We start from the raw sequence: 17,299 nt of genomic DNA, 5'->3' as shown, positions 1-17,299 counted from the left end.
GCTGCTGCCATTGTGGTTGCTATTGTGTATTTAGGCTTCAGAAAACTTTGCCATGATACAATGATCCAATTAGCTTTTGCAATGCTGTTTGTCATTCCATTAATTTTTTTGTTTTATTTTCCGAGATTGCATGGTTTTACCACGGTCTTTGATACTTTCCAGCAATGTGAGCAAATGAAACACTGGCTCACAAAATGTTAAATACCCTTCCTCATACTGAATAACTTTTTTTGCAAAATATTTAAGCTGCTTTACAGTCCGGATTTATTCCCCGTTGAGCTCACATGTTTGACAGCCAATTCTGCAAGTTGAAGCTTGCCCATATCTTTTTTTAGTTACAATGAAATGAGCTATAACACTAGGAAAACGTTTTCCCAAACAACGAAGTAAAATACAGACAACATACTACGTTAATGTTTTTCGCAAAAGCCTTCTGATCACATCAGTGGAAAGTGAATGAGGTTAGATGCAAGACGCTATACATTAAGTTGAGCTGGTGGCTTCATCTCCTAGAACGTTGAAGTGCATGGACACGACATCCCTCCTCCTCCTTTACGATCTCAACCCGTCACATGCATACGCTCCACAATCTAGCACCATGACTGTAAATCGCAATTCCACTAGTCCCGCCAAAAAAAAGTAAATTCAGGAGAGACAAGCGAGACATAGAAAGATAGTGCGTGACCTCAAGATATCTATTAAGAAACAAATTAGGACGTGATAAATGTTATATATGACAACAAGGTTTCAGTCGAAATAGAATTGCTTTATGAGCCAAAAATGAGGCGCTTCTGTTTATTTCTTCCTGAAACAAGAGCTTCATATTCGATGATTACTACAAACATGCTGCAATGAAGTTTCCCTTGCCCAAGTCTTGCTTTTTCCCGCGGTACACCTTCTCCCCTTTCTCAGTCTTCGATAATTTGCTTGCTGAAGGAGTGGTGCTAAGTCTCTAGGCTTCTCTTCCCTTGAAAATAATGAGAATGAGTGATTTTATTTACGGCTGGGTTGCTACGTTTAATGCACTTTTATAGTGCATCGTGGAGTGACAGGCTCCGGACACCAGTGGATTTGTGGAAAATGCTGTTTTATTTGGAAGCAACCTCCTGCCGTACTGCACGTATTAGATTCCTTTCAGTCTTACTACCACATGATCTTTAACCTTTCTCCTCATCCCTAATATTGTCCTCGCCATCTGTACAACCCTCGATCTCTCCTGTACACCCAAATACAGAAACACACAAAACATTCCTATTCTTCCAAAATTCTCTGCATTTCTAACCTGGCAGTCTCAGTCCAAGGCTGACTCCGTTTCTTTCTTGTTGCTCTTTCTTCCTGTGGAGGGCCACCCAGCCTCTACTCAGGTCGTAATGTCAGCAAGCATTTCTCAGCCAGGCGAGGCTGAGAGTACACATAAATTGGAGTGTGGTCACTCGCGGCCGACTCCGAGTAGTATGTTGATTGTCTCTGACTCGGTTCTTTTGCCGCGCCTTGCAGTGGTCCAGGCCCCGCATCCTTGCCTGTGCCTGCCGACCTATCAAGCCTTGCAGAAGCAGGACACCTGTTCCCTGGGCGACACAACAACTGTCTATGAGGTGATGGCACACCTGCTGTGTCATTCACGCATTCCACAGCTCAGGAAATCAGTGCAGTTGCACTCGGCCTTGGAGCCCTCTGCCACGTGGCAGAGCAACTCTTCCTCACTGGATACGCTGCCAAAGTATCACGGGGCGAGGTTCCACCAATGGCGAGTTCCCTCCAAACTGGAGCTAGCAGCCTACATGCCTCCTGTTCTGCCAGGATCTCAACGAACCGTAATGTGGTCAGGCTCTCTGCAGGCTTCAGTCCGGCAGCAAGACCTCCATAAAGGCAGTCGCACAGTGCGGGCGCGTGCAATATGGCACTGAACTCCTGTGACACTGTGTAACCCTGTGTTGGCGAGCATGTACGTCGCGTGCATTGGGAAGTATCTCCTTTCCGCAAGCAGTGGTGCTGTGCAACTTGCCAGAGAGCTGTTGTTTTACCAACAGGGCATAATAGGAGATATGTGGTGTGGTCTCTATTGCTCATTGCTGCAAGATACCTGCCACCAGCGCAGAAGATTTGAGGGAACCACACTCCGCCAGAAGGGTCCCCCCGCGTAGCAGGCACCCTCAGCTGTCCATGCCAGTTCCGCCGGTGATATTAACCTTTGTGTCCTGCCAGCGTCATGGACAACGACTAGCAACAGCCACAATGGGTGCAGGTTCGTCCAGGTGTCCTTGCCTAGCTGAAGGTACTCCCACTCTACAGTGAAGTGATTGACTCCACCAATGCAGCCCTGCAGTGCTGAGTCTGGGTAAGCAGATTCACTAACTACCTCTGCACGAGGCACGAAACAGATGGAAAAATAAAAAGGTCAGTGCTGCTCTCCTTTGGGTTCGAGGACGTCCACCAACTAATCCAAAACTTGCCGAACATGGGGGATGACCAGGTCTAAGATGTACCATTTGCTGCCCTCAATGCTCATTTTGATCCCCAACTCAACCTGGACTAAAAGCGTTTTATGAAGCGTGAGGCGCACCAAAGAAAGCACAAGATGATCCACGGTTTCTACACCTGACTCCGTTCCCTCGCCAGCACCTGCATGGATGATGACTAGCCCAAGTAAGTGAGGGCTCATAACAAAAAAGATACCACTCGTCCATTCTAGGATGCCTCATCCTTCACCACCCCAGGATAAAGTTAGAGGACACTCCTACCCTAGCTCACGCACACGAGCTGTCCAACAGTAAGGTGGAACAAATAGAGCTATTTCTGTGAAACACCAGACATCCAAAGTGATGAAAGTCAGGAAAGAAGCAGTTGACACAGTATTTCAGTGGCAACATCCCAACGCCTTGTGAAAGGCCCATTCTGGGGCACAGAACAAATGCCAGAACCGTGGTCTACAACAACATGTGCTGTACAGCTGCCCCATCCAAGGCTGCATATGTCCCTAGTGAGGCAAGAACAATCACTTTGTGAGGGTCTGAAACAGTGATGACAAGGTGATGAAGCCACAGACCGTCCACATCTGACTTCAGAGTTGAAACAACTATCACTGGAAGGGAGACAATCAGCCACTGACCAGGATGTGATGCCCGAAGCAGGAGAGGCAGACCGCAGTGAAGACTAGGCATTTATAATCTTGTCTGCTGGGAACCTGGGACACAACATTTGCTCACCACCAACGGGTGGGGTCACAATAGCCGGGTGCCAGATCCACCCCCTTGAAGACACCGGGCATGATTAACAGCATGGACATACAGCAGTACCTCACACTGTCATTGACACCCTGCTATGCCTGAGCACCACAAAGATATAGGTGTACAAGAGGTAGAAGCCACTGCTGTTGGCAAGTGTCATTCAAGTGGAAGTAGAAAATAGCAGCATCAAGAGACAGGCGTGCTTCCACATCATGAAACAAGGTGATGACACAATGTTAGGGTGTTATACAGCTGAGGAGCTAAGACTAATGTTTGTCACAAAGGGAATCTATAACTCGCAGGCAGAAGACATCCTGAAATAATTCCTGCAGCTATTTAGAGGGCTGGGGTGCCTGAGACGCACCAAAATCATACTCCTCATTGATCATTTAGTCAAGCCCACTGTACTCTGCCACTGACACATGCCCTTGAACCTCAGGTCGCTCATAGAGGAAGAATTGAGATGCAACAGCAAGGTGCCACTGAACAAGTAGCAGGGCTCATGCCATTGGTATCACCGCTAGTACTGGCTTCAAAGCCCAAGTGGCCGGGTGACATCCAACTTTGCATTGACATGCAGCTCTCACAACAGTGTGATCTGCCGGGAGTGACACATTATACCTACAATGGATGCCGTTGTAGCAGACCTCAATGGAGATTGCTAGAGCTTGGTTTTCCAAGCTCAACCCAAGCACAGGGAACCACAGTTGGAACTTTATCCCAACTTTTGAAACATTACCACGTTCTCCATGCATTTAGGACTTCGGATGTATCAAAACTTGAATTTCAGCATCTTGTTGACGGCCAAAGTGTTCGAAAATGCAATTAGAGAGGCCCTATTCAATCTAGAGGCAGTACTCAACATAGGTGATGATATCCTCATTTACTCAGACTCTAGCCGACCACCCCCATTGTCTAAAAGCAACCCTTTAGAATCTCGCTGACCAATAATTAACACGCCACAAAGGTTCCAGGTTTTGGCGGTGAGGTGGGAGAAGGATCTGCCGCCGGTAGTGGTACGGTGGATGCAGGCGACGGTGGTGAGGTTGGCGGAGTGGAGCTGGCGGGTGGGGACATGGAAGTTGAGAAGCTTGTTGAGGTAGGCTGGGCTGGCGTCGTGGAGAGCCTTGTGAGCATGTATAAGGAGTTTGAAGATGATCCTTTTGTTGACGGGAAGACAGTGAAGGTCTCTGAGGTGGGCTGAGATGTGTTCGTGGCGAGGGAGGTTAAGGATGAGGCGTGCGGAGGCGTTCTGAATGCGCTGAAGTTTCCTCTGGAGCTTGGCCGTTGTTCCCGAGTAGAGTGCGTTACCGTAGTCCAGTCTACTGCTAATGAGAGCATGAGTGACTGTTCTTCTGGTTTCAATGGGGATCCATCTGAAGGTCTTGCGAAGCATGCAGAGGGTGTTGAAACATGAGTATGAGATGGCGTTGACTTGCTGGGTCATAGTGAGCGATGAGTCCAGTATGAAGCTGAGGTTGCGTGCGTGGGTGGTGGGAGTTGGAGCGGCTTCTAGAGTGGAAGGCCACCAGGCGTCGCATGCTGATTTGTTGGGGCCGAGGATGACGATCTTGGTCTTACCTGAGTTCAGTTTGAGGTGGCTTACCACCATCCAGTTGGCGATGGCGTGAAGTCCGTTATGGAGGTTGGTCTTGGCGGTGTTCTTCGTGAGTGAGAGGATCAGTTGTATGTCGTTCACGTAGGAAACGATGTTAAGGCCGTGGGATCGGACGATGTTGGCGAGCGGCGCCATGTAGACGTTGAAAAGGGTGGGGCTGAGGGAGGAACCTTGGAGTACTCCGCAGATGGTCTTGGTGGCTTTCGACAGGAACAGAGGGAGGTGGACTCTCTGAGTTCTGCCGGATAGGAAGGATGTGATCCAGTCCAGAGCTTTGTGGTGGATTCCAGTGTTGTGGAGGCGTGTACGAAGTGTGTGGTGACAGACGGTGTCAAAGGCTGCCAAGAGGTCAAGGAGGATGAGGGCCACGGTTTCACCTTTGTCGAACATGATTCTGATGTTGTCAGTAGCAGCGATGAGAGTGGTCTCGGTGCTGTGGTTCTTGAGGAAGCCGGATTGGGAGATATTGAGAAGGTTGTTGTCCTCCAAGAAGCATGATAGTTGGCTGTTGACTATCTTCTCAATGACCTTCACTGGGAAGGGGAGTAGGGAGATGGGCCGGTATCTTCGGGGTCTGCCTTGGGTTTTTGGAGCAGGGCATTGACTTCGGCCTGTTTCCAGCTCTACAGAAGGTGGCGGTCTCGAAGGAGCTGCTGATGATGGTACAGAGCTGGGGCGCAATGATTTGGCTGGCTTTATTGAAGACATGGTGAGGGCAGGGGTCAGCGGGTGATCCGGAGTGGATGGTGCTCATGGTCTTGGTGGTGTCCTCGTCATTGGTGTGGGTCCTGGCCCTCAGGAGGTTGGTGTGGTTGGGTGCGTTGGGGTTCGCGTTGGCAGCACTGGTCTTGGGGATCGGGGTGGCGAAATTGCTGTGGATGTCCGTGATCTTGCAGTGAAAAAAGGTGGCGAGGGAGTCGCCAAGGTCTTGCCAGCGGTGGGGGGGAGTGCGGGGTTTTGGCGGAGCAGGATTTGGGGTTGGTGAGATCTTTGATGATGCTGAAGAGCTCCTTGCTGTTGTGTGCGTTGTTGTCGATTCGTTCTTTGTAGATTGATCTTTTGGTGGTCCGGATGAGCTGGTGATGCTTGCGGATGGCAGTCTTGAGGGCGGCGTGGTTGCTCTCTGTTTGTTCTTTGCGTCAGATCTTCTCTGTTTTGCAGCACTCCTGCTTGGAGGCCTGAAGGTCGGCGGTGAAACAGGGTGCTTTCTTGCTGGTGCAGGTGTTGGTTGATTTCCTAAGTGGAGCGAGGGTGTTGGCGCAGTCGTCTAGCCATTGTTTGAGGTTGAGGGCGGCGGTATTGGGGTAATCCCTGAGCATAATGACTCATGGAAGAGCGATCCATAGTACTTCAAAAGTAGTAGGTGATAAGTTTGTCACTATAATTCCTTCTGTGGGTATAGTTTTAAACAATTTTAAGGTCAGAAAGCTGACTCATTAGTTGACTTTGTTCCTACTAATACAGTGGAAGCTATAACTGCTACTAATTCAGGGCTTATAGCAATAGCAATAGCTTTGCACAACAGGCTTGCTTCAGATATCTTCCTTGCAAAAGAGGGCCGAGTCTGCTGGATGCTACGTGTCCAACAGTGCTGCAGACACATACCAGTCTTAATTAACACGTTTGTCACTATTATATGTGATGTTTCTAGTTAAGTGGAGGATTGGGGGTAGACAGGTGCCTGGGAAGCAATAGGGAAATGCTTCTTTAAGATTATTGAGTGATTTACTGATATTAGAATTGAATAATGAACAAGATATTAACCCACATACTAATCATTATAACTTATGTGATAGGCAGATTTCTTTGTATTAGGGGAGTACAAATTATTACTTCAACAGGAAGGTCAAGAGGCAATAGAGAAAAGCAGCTGAAAAGATCGAAAGGGAATAAAAGGGAACCTGCATATGTAGAACCAGAGGAATTGCAGAATTGTCACGCTTCTCCCTATTTTGAAAGTTCTTTCAGCTTTACACTCATACGATATGAGGGTCATGATGGGTGACATCATCGCAAATCTTATTCCCACAGACCTGACTAGCCCTGTTGTGAACCTGGACGATCAAAAATGGTCCACACCCCAGATCAATAAGCAATTCCAAAGAGATTATAATCAGGGCAACATCCTGGCCTCATTCTTAAACCAGCTAGGCCTGAGCTCACTGAATGGGAGATTCAGCACAGACTCACCTGCAGCCCACACATGTACCTCCTGCTTCAGGATAGCCACCCTTGACTATATCTGGGTGTTGCTGGCCTATTTCCGATGTATAACCAAGTTTGTTGTGCCCCCTCATTCGCTAGTGGCCACGCAATTCTTACCTGTGAAGCTGGGGTTCCACAGCCAACCTGCTCTAAAACAAAACCCCTTGTCAACCAGGAAGAGCTTGAGCCCGATTTGGTGAGCAAGCAGAGAAGATATCACAACAAATCTCTTGAAGTCCCTGGCCGACCATCTAAGGAAAACTCTAGCTAACTTGGGAAAGCTAGAATTGGCAAGTCTCCTGTGAACACCAGCTCTGCAAACAACACAAAACATCAAATAGCGACCTCAAAACAAAGCTTAAATAAAGTCTTCGGAAGCTCAGCAGAGACAAGAGGGCCAATGAACGGCTGCGGACCCAGATCAACACAATACATCTATAATACAGAAAAGCCCTCTACACCCAAATGAGGGATGAGGAAGCCCAGTTATGGGGTGACTCGTATGAGATAATAAAATCCAAGAATTAGAGGAAACTTTGGCTATGTGTCAACAAATGCTCCAATTCGAAACACCAGGCAACTGATACCAACATTGCCTCCAGGGAATGGGAATCATATATCGAAAACCTTTATGTGGATCCCCCAGCAGACCATAGCCCGCTCGAGCCACCAGTGAAAGGCCCTAAATGGCATATGGCGAGGCCTGGCCCTGAGCTTTTAGATTCGCGAACAATAAGTCCGGCCCAAAAAGCATCAGCCATCAAGTCAATGCAAGAAGGTGGGGTTCCTGCTCCTAGTGGGATCCCGGCTGTGGTATACAAAAGGGACCCATCTCGATGGGCCTCGTTAATGGTGCCTTTATTTCAGGAGTATGGATTAGGGGCAACTAGCCCTGAAAAATGGAGGGGCTCACTTTTGGTCCCTGTCCACAAGAAAGGCTGGTGATTATGCGTTGGGAACTATCGACTGATCGTGCTTCTCGACACTGAAGGTAAGTGTTACACCAGTATATTAAACCAGGAGGTCCAGGCCTAATCAAAAGAAAGGAAGCCTATCCCCATGACACAAACCATCTTTCAAAGGGGCTGCCACATTAAAGCAACCTCAACTGCATCTCTCACCTGACTGAAGACACAATTGTAGCCAAGGACAAGGCCTTTTATGAAGGGTTCTTCGATTTCCAAACCGCAGTGTATTGTGACCAAAGGTTTGGGCAAAACACAACACCTGGGGCATTCCTCAAAATTTATTAAAAGCCATCATTATTCTTTACTCAGACGGGTGGGAAAAATCAGCATTAGCGCTGGATGGACCCCCACAGCAAAAATTTGGACAAACAAAGGCGTGAAGCAAGGCTGTATACTGGCATCACTAATTCAATTTGTACTTGGCTGACCTCCCAGGCCATCTGCTGCTGGTAAAGGCACTTCCATCTTAAATGGCAAGCCTAAAAAATCAATCACAGTAAGCGGATGATACAGTCTTTTTGTACCAAACGCCTATCGGCCTCTAGCAGCTCTTCAAAGCACTCCACCTCTACTGCAAGGTCAAATGTCTGAAAATGAACATAATGAAAACAAAGGTAATAATAATCTCCTGCAAGCTTGCAAATAGGAGGTCATGGTAGACTGAGGGAAGGGCCATTGAGGTGGTGGACGCCTATAAATATCTGGGGGTTTGGCAGGACCACAGAGGCCATTTGGCAGCACACATCAATGTCCAACAGGAGGCAGCAAACTTCTTAGATTGCGCTGCCAATTTTTCCATGCCCAGGAGTCCCCAGAGTTTGTGTATCCAGTCCAGTTTTGTTGGTATGGAGTCAGTTCCCCACTTGGCTAGAATAGTTTTTTTGCAGAGTGTAAGAGTGATGGCCTTGCCCTGAGACAATTTTAGAGGGTAGGTCAGTGCATTGGGAAGTCCCACTAGAAGGCAGCTGGGAAAGCGAGGTATGTCAGTGCCTTATATTTCATTGATATCTGTAGTTTAAGACATTGCCAAAGAATGTGTGTCAGGGTCCCTAGCTGACCACAGTGTCACCAACATTTGGCTTCACTGCCCGGTTTCCATTTTGCTAACCTCTGGGTGTGTAGTACTAGTGGTGTACAATTTTCAAGAGGGACTCCTGCCCACTAGCACTATGCGGCGAAAAGCATATCAGGTACAAGATATCAGTCCATTCCTTAGTTGTGAAGGGATACCACACTCCAACTTCCTTCGCCACTGCGCCACTGATGGGGCCCTACAAAAGTCAGTGTGTTTAGAAATGTATAGATGTCAGACAGAATTTTCTTATCCATCTTCCGTGTGCGGAGCCCTCTCTCAAATGGAGTGAACGGACAACTGTTGTGAGGTATGAAGTGAGACATAGTGTCTAAGTGGTAGGTACTGCCAATGTGCAGCAGAGGGGAGAGCGAATCCTGACTGGAGTTGAGTCAAATTCAGGAGACCATAAAGATCAAAAATATCAACTACTCTTTTACACCCAGGGAAATGTCATTGTAGAAAAGATGTGTAGTGTAAAGCGGAGAGAGTGTCCCGGGGCCACCTTAGAATTAGAACTGCCCAGCGGTGCCACCAATGGTGCTTCCACCACGTATGCAGCGGGGCTCCATGTTGAAGCTGCTACGGTACCGCCATCTTGGCCACGCCCCTTTGGCACATTTTAAATGTCAGAACTTCCCGAGGCACTGCAGAAGCATGTCTGAGAGGTGAATTCACAAAGGTGGCTGCCTGCTTCGTGATATTCATGAAAGCCAGAGTTGCTAACCGGCCTCTTGGAAGCTCCCTGAGACCATCCTTGTGTTGAATTTCACACTTTTATAATGATTATCCGGTGAGCGCCTTGAAGACCTGTCAATCAATCTCACCCTCCATTTGCCCTATAACAGTAATAGAGGGTGTGCAAAGGGGAGTCTCTTAGGGTGGGGAGGAACAGTCCGCTCACTTCTATTATTCTCCCAATGAATTTGGTTCTAATGTGCCATCTTTTTTATTACGTTTATTGCCAATGTTTTATATACATGCTTTTTTACCCTGCTTTACTGATTTTCCCCCTGTGCAGCGGTGTTATATTGTTATGATTTTAACTAGTCTTGCAATAAAGTATTATCTACATCTTTAACGTGTGTTCTAGGATTATGTGTGTTGTTAATCAGTGAATGTAATAGTAAAGGAGTCAGAATGTCAACAATATGATTTCTTTTCAAGTAAAAAAATGTATTTATTTAGAGTTTCCTTTTGTCCCTGTGTGTTTTTTGGGGCTTAAGATCGGAGGTTGACCCTAGCTGTCATCTTATGAAAACAGAGTAAAAGAAAAGAGTTCTAGATTCTGAATGATTTTGCAGAAAGAAGAAGCTAGATAGGAGTCCTTTGTTTCACAAAATGAGAGTAATCTGATTTAAAGAACGTGTACTGAATTGAACTGTTGGGTCCGTTGGCCCCAGAGTTTTGACTAATGTAAGGATCGGAGGGAGATTAAAATATGGTGGCTTTTAAGGGTTTACTCCAAAGACTTAGTGTTTTTACTAGCCAAAATGGCCAGCATAATAAAAATGTTGGTGTACACGTTGGACAATACACAATGCACGTACAGTAACAAAACTCATAGGAGGAATGGTGGCATACAGCAGAGAATAACTGTGGGAAAGGTAACAGACAAATTGATGGTACAATTCATTTTACAGGCAGCGTAGTACCCGGGGTATGCAGACATACTAAAGCCCCAGAGGCGGCCATAGCTCTGGGTATCTTAGGCAACCTCGTTCTTCCACACTGGTGTGGAATCATCTCACAAAGGAATATTGTCTTGAATTTGAGACATCCTTCCCACGTCCATCACCACCTACTAGCAGCTGAGGACTAGTTTGCATTAGTTGTCCTAATTATAGAAAAATCATTTGCTACCACAGACTGGCAATGTATGAAATTATGAAAGCAATTTTGAAAAAGATGGAATATGATCTTAATATTTTGTGTTGGCAGCTGAAGCTCTATATGAGTTCTTTTGCAAGTGATAAGAAAAGCAGAATCGTGTCTAATAACTGAAAGATAAGGTGGGGTAAAATGCAGAACGACCTCCCCACTAACCCTCGTTTGATCTAGCAACAGAACTATTAGCAAGCTGACTCTGCACGATATTAGCTAACTTCGGTGTACCCGTGAGTTACAGACTTCATATAGTGTTCACGTATTCTGAAGACACATTAGTGTATCAGCAGTGTCACTGCTTTTGTCTGAGCTGGAGGTCTTTGACACGGCCGCGGCTCGCCGGAATTGAAGGGAGTGAAGCAGCACGCTGGGTTATTGGGGAATATGAAGAAAATAAATAAATAAATAAAAAACTTACCTCCGCTCCAAGCCGCCACACCTTCTTCCTCACAGGAGGCACAGGCTCCCAGCCTGCCCTGCGCCAATTCGGAAGCTGCACAGAGCAGCGTTAGGGCCTGGCGGAGAGAGCCTGTACCTGCTCTCTCAAGCCCGGCAACACAGTGCCGGGCTGGAGAGAGCACACTGCACATGGATGTTTGGCCCGCCAGAGATAGCCAGCCGAACATGCATGCGCAATGAGTGCTGTCATCCCTAGCACCCCCGCCCCTTTTACTACAAAACAATAATAAACATTGTTTAAAATCGTTTTGTAGTAAAAGGTATGCAGCTGCTGCTGCTGGCAGAGGGGCAATGCTCCTCTGCCATAGGGGGAGGAGCCGCCACTGGTCTCGGGCCTACATAAAAACTGAAACAAATCAGTTATTCCCTTAAGAACAATGACTGAGCTACAATGGGGGTCATTTTCCAGGCTTGGGAATAGATTGGGAAAACAATTGCTGATGTTACCTTAACTCACAAGCAGCACTGAAAATAAACTGCCCAGAATGAGAAAAAGGTTTTACCGGTTTAAAAAAAAAGTTACATTTTGGCTTTGTTTCCCTCTTTTAATTATGGGGTGTGTACCTTTATCCAAAATGGTGTTTCTGACTAGATGTCTATACACTCCACAAGGCATGTTATGCTCCATTTCAATCCACCAGGTCAAGGAGTAATATCAACTACATAACCGCTCTACATGCAAAAGGGTTACTTACAATTTCCTAGACCTAATAGGCATTACCAACTTTGATGGAGTTATAATATTCACAAGCATCAAACTGTAATACCTGTATTACACACAAAGGGAAATCAGAATAGGTGGCCCGGTACGACAGATGTGAGTGGTAATGAGTGTTTCTGCCCCCATTAGGTACCAGCCCAGTTACCTACACAATCAGGATTCTAAGATTTGATGGAATGCGGAACATCCTAAGTTATACACCAAGCACTTCACCTGCTCAAAGCTCTCGAAATTTTCACGTTAAAATCTGGAGTGACCTCTATTTTGAGGAAAATTCTGTCTTTGGCTATATTTGTATATCTACGGTTCCCAGTTATTCTGAGCACCCCAACCTAAGAGAAGGTTCTGGGCTTTGGTCTGTGAAATAGCGCTTCATTCTGGTCTTTGAGTTCACTGCTCACCTCATTGTTCTTTGCCTCCCATGAGCTCCATCTCTTTAACAACCAGTGTCTCCATGCTGCATCAGTCACAAATTTTATTCTTTTTCTTTTCATTGGAGGTGCCCGCTGTAGCCCTGCCTCATCAGGTCTCATCTTCTATTACTCTCCCAATGAATGTTTGCCCCATTCTGTCTCTACTGCCGCTTCTCTACTCTAATTCATTATGCAGTGCAACTGACTCACCCTTCTTAACAGTTTGGAAGGAAGAGGGTGACACTGTCTATTCGAATAGACACGTCTGAGCATTTAATTGTATTTATTCAGTGATGTGCTTCTATTCACTATCTCAAGGTACCTGTTTGCCTTTTCAATTTTTCCACTTCAAGCACTGTTGGAACATAAAACTCCTTTGCTGACCGACAGTGGAAGAAATGAAGATGCATCTCCAGCACGTAAAATCATCATTAACATTATGTTTGTACAGTTTAGCAGTGGTCCAAACCAAACCTAAGAACATGTTATGTCAGAATAAAGGGAGATGCTCCAAGATGTTTGTAGGTTAGTATATTAGGCCACTGCTTCCTAAATATGAGGATTTAAAAATTAGTCATCAACGCAGTCTTCTGAACTCATTCTCATCTTTTGCTTTATATTTGACTGTCAGTGAATACTGCCTAGTCTACTGACATTAGGCTTACTCTTTTTTACTTCTGGTTATTTGGCTTTTATCTGATGACTTACTTGAACGCTCGTATAATGGCCATAATAAACAGTCTTTAGTCACTCTCCTGAGTATCACTACATAAGTGTAGCTTTCTGTAAGGACTAATGCGTCTTATTGCTTTATGAAGCAAAATATTTAGTGAAGCATTAAAATAGACAACCTAGGATGGAATTGTGTTTTAAAAATAAATGGTGAAGAAATTCCTTGAGCAAACACTTATAAGGACAGAATGATGATTATTTAATTGAGTGAAACAGAGTAACTAATATTTTTATAACCTTCAGTACAAAAACTGCATGCACAAAGTTCACAACAGAACACTAGTCTAAGTATTCTAAAACAAATAGCCTACTACAAGTTATTACTCTAAACAACAAACAAATAAGATTAACAATTGTTAACAGTTGTGCTTCTTTACCATCTGGCTCCTTAAACACCACATCGTCCTTTTCTTCCTGACTTGAATTGCTGGTTTCGTTGATGTTCTGAATTTCTGTGAAATAATCATCCAAAGAAAGCTCATCCAAGGAATCCTGGGAACCAGAACGATCAAGGGGTGCCCTTGTTGTGCTTCTTGGAGAACTTCCGTGTTGTCCAGATCTGCGATTTCAATAGAAAAAAAGACTTGTTACTTTTACAACACAGTAAAAAATGATACATATATCCGTCTTTCCCATAATTACCCTTGCCCAATATAGATCTCCTGATGTATTTTTTCTAAAAGTAAAGACTCACAAAATTATGAGATTCACCCATCTGAAAGCACATGGGGTAAACCTGTTTTCAAATCTCTTTTCCAAACAGACACACTCCTGAACTATATATTGGTGCCTACCACTCATGTCTATATGCTAGGTGAGGACATGGAGAACACTAGGTGGAGAAAGACTGAGAAAGTATGTCCAAATATCAATAAGGCACATTAAAAACAGAACTTTTATGGGTGAAATCATCTATTTCAAACAGTAAAAAGACTCTCCCTAAATCAATTATATTTGATATATCAACAACCATCCACCACAAAGAGAAGAATGCTAGCTCTGTTGCACAAGTAAAATTAAGAAACTTAATGGCATAAGGTCTTCCCTAAAAAGTAATAAAGACAATGTTCAGTCCGCTCTATGGAAACTTTATAAACATCCAAGAAAATATAAATATTGTGCACAAAAATATCACAAGCAATTACTAACTGATCAGCACAAATTATACATACTTTACATTGTCACAATTAGAAGAAAACAATAAATATAAATGTTAGGTCATTTAAAAATGATATTGAACAGTGGATGTTGTTTCGGAGAGCGAAAGGAAAATGCTGTTTAGTGGTGAATTTAGGATTCATCTACACAAACTGCAATTAATAATGAATACATTGTAACATTCAGTAACTATTTCAGTAGGTGTAAAACTAATCACAATCTTGTCGGGGATGAAAAGTAAATACTGTTCTTTTACTATTAACCCCTGAGCTAGTGGGCCACTCCCCCCACAAAAGTGCTGAGCCCTTTTATTTTGCGCTTAGTCCTTCATAACCTTTTGTCCACATAAGCTATCCATGCCAAATTTGCGTCTTTTGTTTCTAACGTCCTAGGGATTCTAAAGATACACAGAGTTTGTGGGTTTCCCTGGAAGAGATCAATAAATTAGCCAAAATACAGCTAAAAGTTTGTTTGTTTTTAGAAAAAATGGGGAAAAAAGGGCTGCAGAAGAAAGCATGTGTTCTTTCCCCCGAGAATGGCATCAACAAAGGCTTTGCGGTGCTAAAATCACCATCTTTCCAGTTTTCAGGAACAGGCCGACTTGAATCAGAAAACCACATTTTTCAATACAATTTTGGCATTTTACTGGGACATACCCCATTTTTATTATTTTCTGTGCTTTCAGCCTCCTTCCATTTAGTGACAGAAATGGGTGTGAGACCAATGCTGGATCCCAGACAGCTAAACATTTCTGAAAAGTAGACAAAATCCTGAATTCAGCAAGGGGTCATTTGTATAAATCCTTCAAGGTTTTACTACAAAAAGTAACAGCTAAAATAAAAAATATTGAAATTGAGGTGAAAAAAAGAGACATTTCCGGCCACATTTTCTTCCCTAACTTTTTCACGCTATAGCAGATTTTTTAAAGCAATAAACCGCTCGACTCTTCTGGTTGCGGGGATATATAGGGCTTGATACATTAAGAACCCTAGGTACCCAGAGCCAATAGATGAGCTGCATCTTGGTATGGGTTTTCATTGTATACCGGGTATACAGCAATTCATTTGGTGAAATATAAAGAGTGAAAAATAGTTATCAAGGAAAATTTTGTATTTCCAAAACGGGCACACAATAAAGTGCTGAGAAGCAGTGGTTATTTGCTAATCTCTGAATTCTGGGGTCCCCATACTAGCGTGTGAATTACAGGGCATTTCTCAAATAGACTTCTTTTTTTTTTTTACATACTGTCTTACATTTGGAAGGAAGCAATGCAGAGAAAGACAAGGGGCAATAATACTTGTTCTTCTATTCTGTGTTCCTCCAAGTTGCCCGGTAAAAATGAAACCTCAATTTTGGAAAGTGCCTAGCTATGGATTTTTGCCTCTAGCTCAGCCGGCACCTAGGGAAACCTACCAAACCTGTGCATTTTTGAAAACTAGACACCTAGCGGAATCCAGGATGGGGACACTTGTGGGGCTTTCACCAGGTTCCGTTACCCAGAATCCTTTGCAAACCTCAAAAGTTGGCAAAAAAGCACTTTTCCCTCAGATTTCAGTGATAGAAAGTTCTGGAATCTGAGAGGAGCCACTAACTCCCTTCCACCCAGAGTTCCCCAAGTCTCTCGATAAAAATGGTATCTCACTTGTGTGGGTAGGCCTAGTGCCCGCAACAGGAAATGCCCCAAAACACAACGTGGACACATCACATTTTTTCAAAGAAAACTGACCTGCTTTTTGCAAACACATTTTCCTCACATTTCGGTGATGGAAAGATCTGGAATCTCAGAGGAGCCACAAATTTCCTTTCACCCAGCATTCCCCGATGTCTCCTGATAAAAATGGTACCTCACTCAGCAAAAGTGGCATTCATCTCTTCATAGCCCCTCTGCACATAAATTTCATTTGTATTACAGCGCAGGTAATAGCTGGCTTTACTAATCAACTCAGCTATTTACATAAAGTACATATTTTGTTCTTTGCAGTAGGCATATAAACCTTCTGTGCTACTTTATGGCATCAAAACTGCCACTAGACAAAAGTCAGATCCTTCTGTAGCAGAAACATAAATCACAAGAGTTACTTGACTTTTTATTGCTGCTCAAAAGCTACGGTTGAAATGCGTCAGTTGAAGTATGTGCATTGCTTTGAAGACGCAAGCTGCAACTGCAAGAGAACTGGTTGTGAATATATGTATATATATGTGAAGAGATCACTTTTATATGTGGGTGTCATTTTCCTGGGGCCCGATCGCAGCCCCCCAGGGAAACCACACATGCATTGACAAAAGTGACATCTCTCAATCTATATACGTATATATTTATTCTACCTGTATGGTTTCAGCCATACAGCTATTAAAAACAAATTGTCCCCACAGGGGGTCAAGCACTGCTCACGGTAGACGCCCTGACAAATTATTATTATTTATTTTTAATTTATTAATGTTTTTATTACTAACATTTATTTGTTTTAAATATGCCCCGGGGTGATTTTAGAGTGGGTCGCCCCACCCCTCTAGTGAACTCCCTTGTGTCTAGTGGCGTTTCCTGGCCCTGGATTGCAGCGCGGCTGCGAACCAGGGATAGGAAACCGTTTCAGGGACGCCTAGTTTGAAAGGGGAGAACCTCCCCTTTCAAACGAGGCCTTCCCAAACGGTGGGGAGGCCCGTTTAGGCTTTTCCTCCGCTTCCTGCTCCGTGGGGAAAACAGATTGTGACGTTAGCACGCATTGCGCTGTTCTGACATCACAAAGGGGCGGATGGGGGAAGTTGGGAGAGACACGGAAGCTCTTCCGTATCCCCCAAGGGCTATTTTCAGGGATTTTTCAAACCCCTCCCTGATGTC

At 44.7% G+C, this 17,299-nt stretch overlaps 1 protein-coding gene across 1 annotated transcript in view; it reads right to left on the bottom strand.

Moving 5' to 3' along the window:
• ARHGAP18 (Rho GTPase activating protein 18) overlaps positions 1–17,299 on the bottom strand; it is a 544,764-nt gene that overhangs the window by 388,330 nt on the left and 139,135 nt on the right. Inside the window, exon 2 of the mRNA XM_069234821.1 lies at positions 13,680–13,861. Within this exon, the coding sequence (XP_069090922.1) occupies positions 13,680–13,861 (182 nt within the window). The remainder of the gene's footprint in view (positions 1–13,679; positions 13,862–17,299) is intronic.

This window comes from Pleurodeles waltl, chromosome 5 (genome assembly GCF_031143425.1).
Source record: "Pleurodeles waltl isolate 20211129_DDA chromosome 5, aPleWal1.hap1.20221129, whole genome shotgun sequence".
Taxonomy (NCBI): domain Eukaryota; kingdom Metazoa; phylum Chordata; class Amphibia; order Caudata; family Salamandridae; genus Pleurodeles; species Pleurodeles waltl.
Note: the sequence above shows the minus strand (reverse complement) of the source record. Positions and strands in the feature narration are given on the sequence as shown.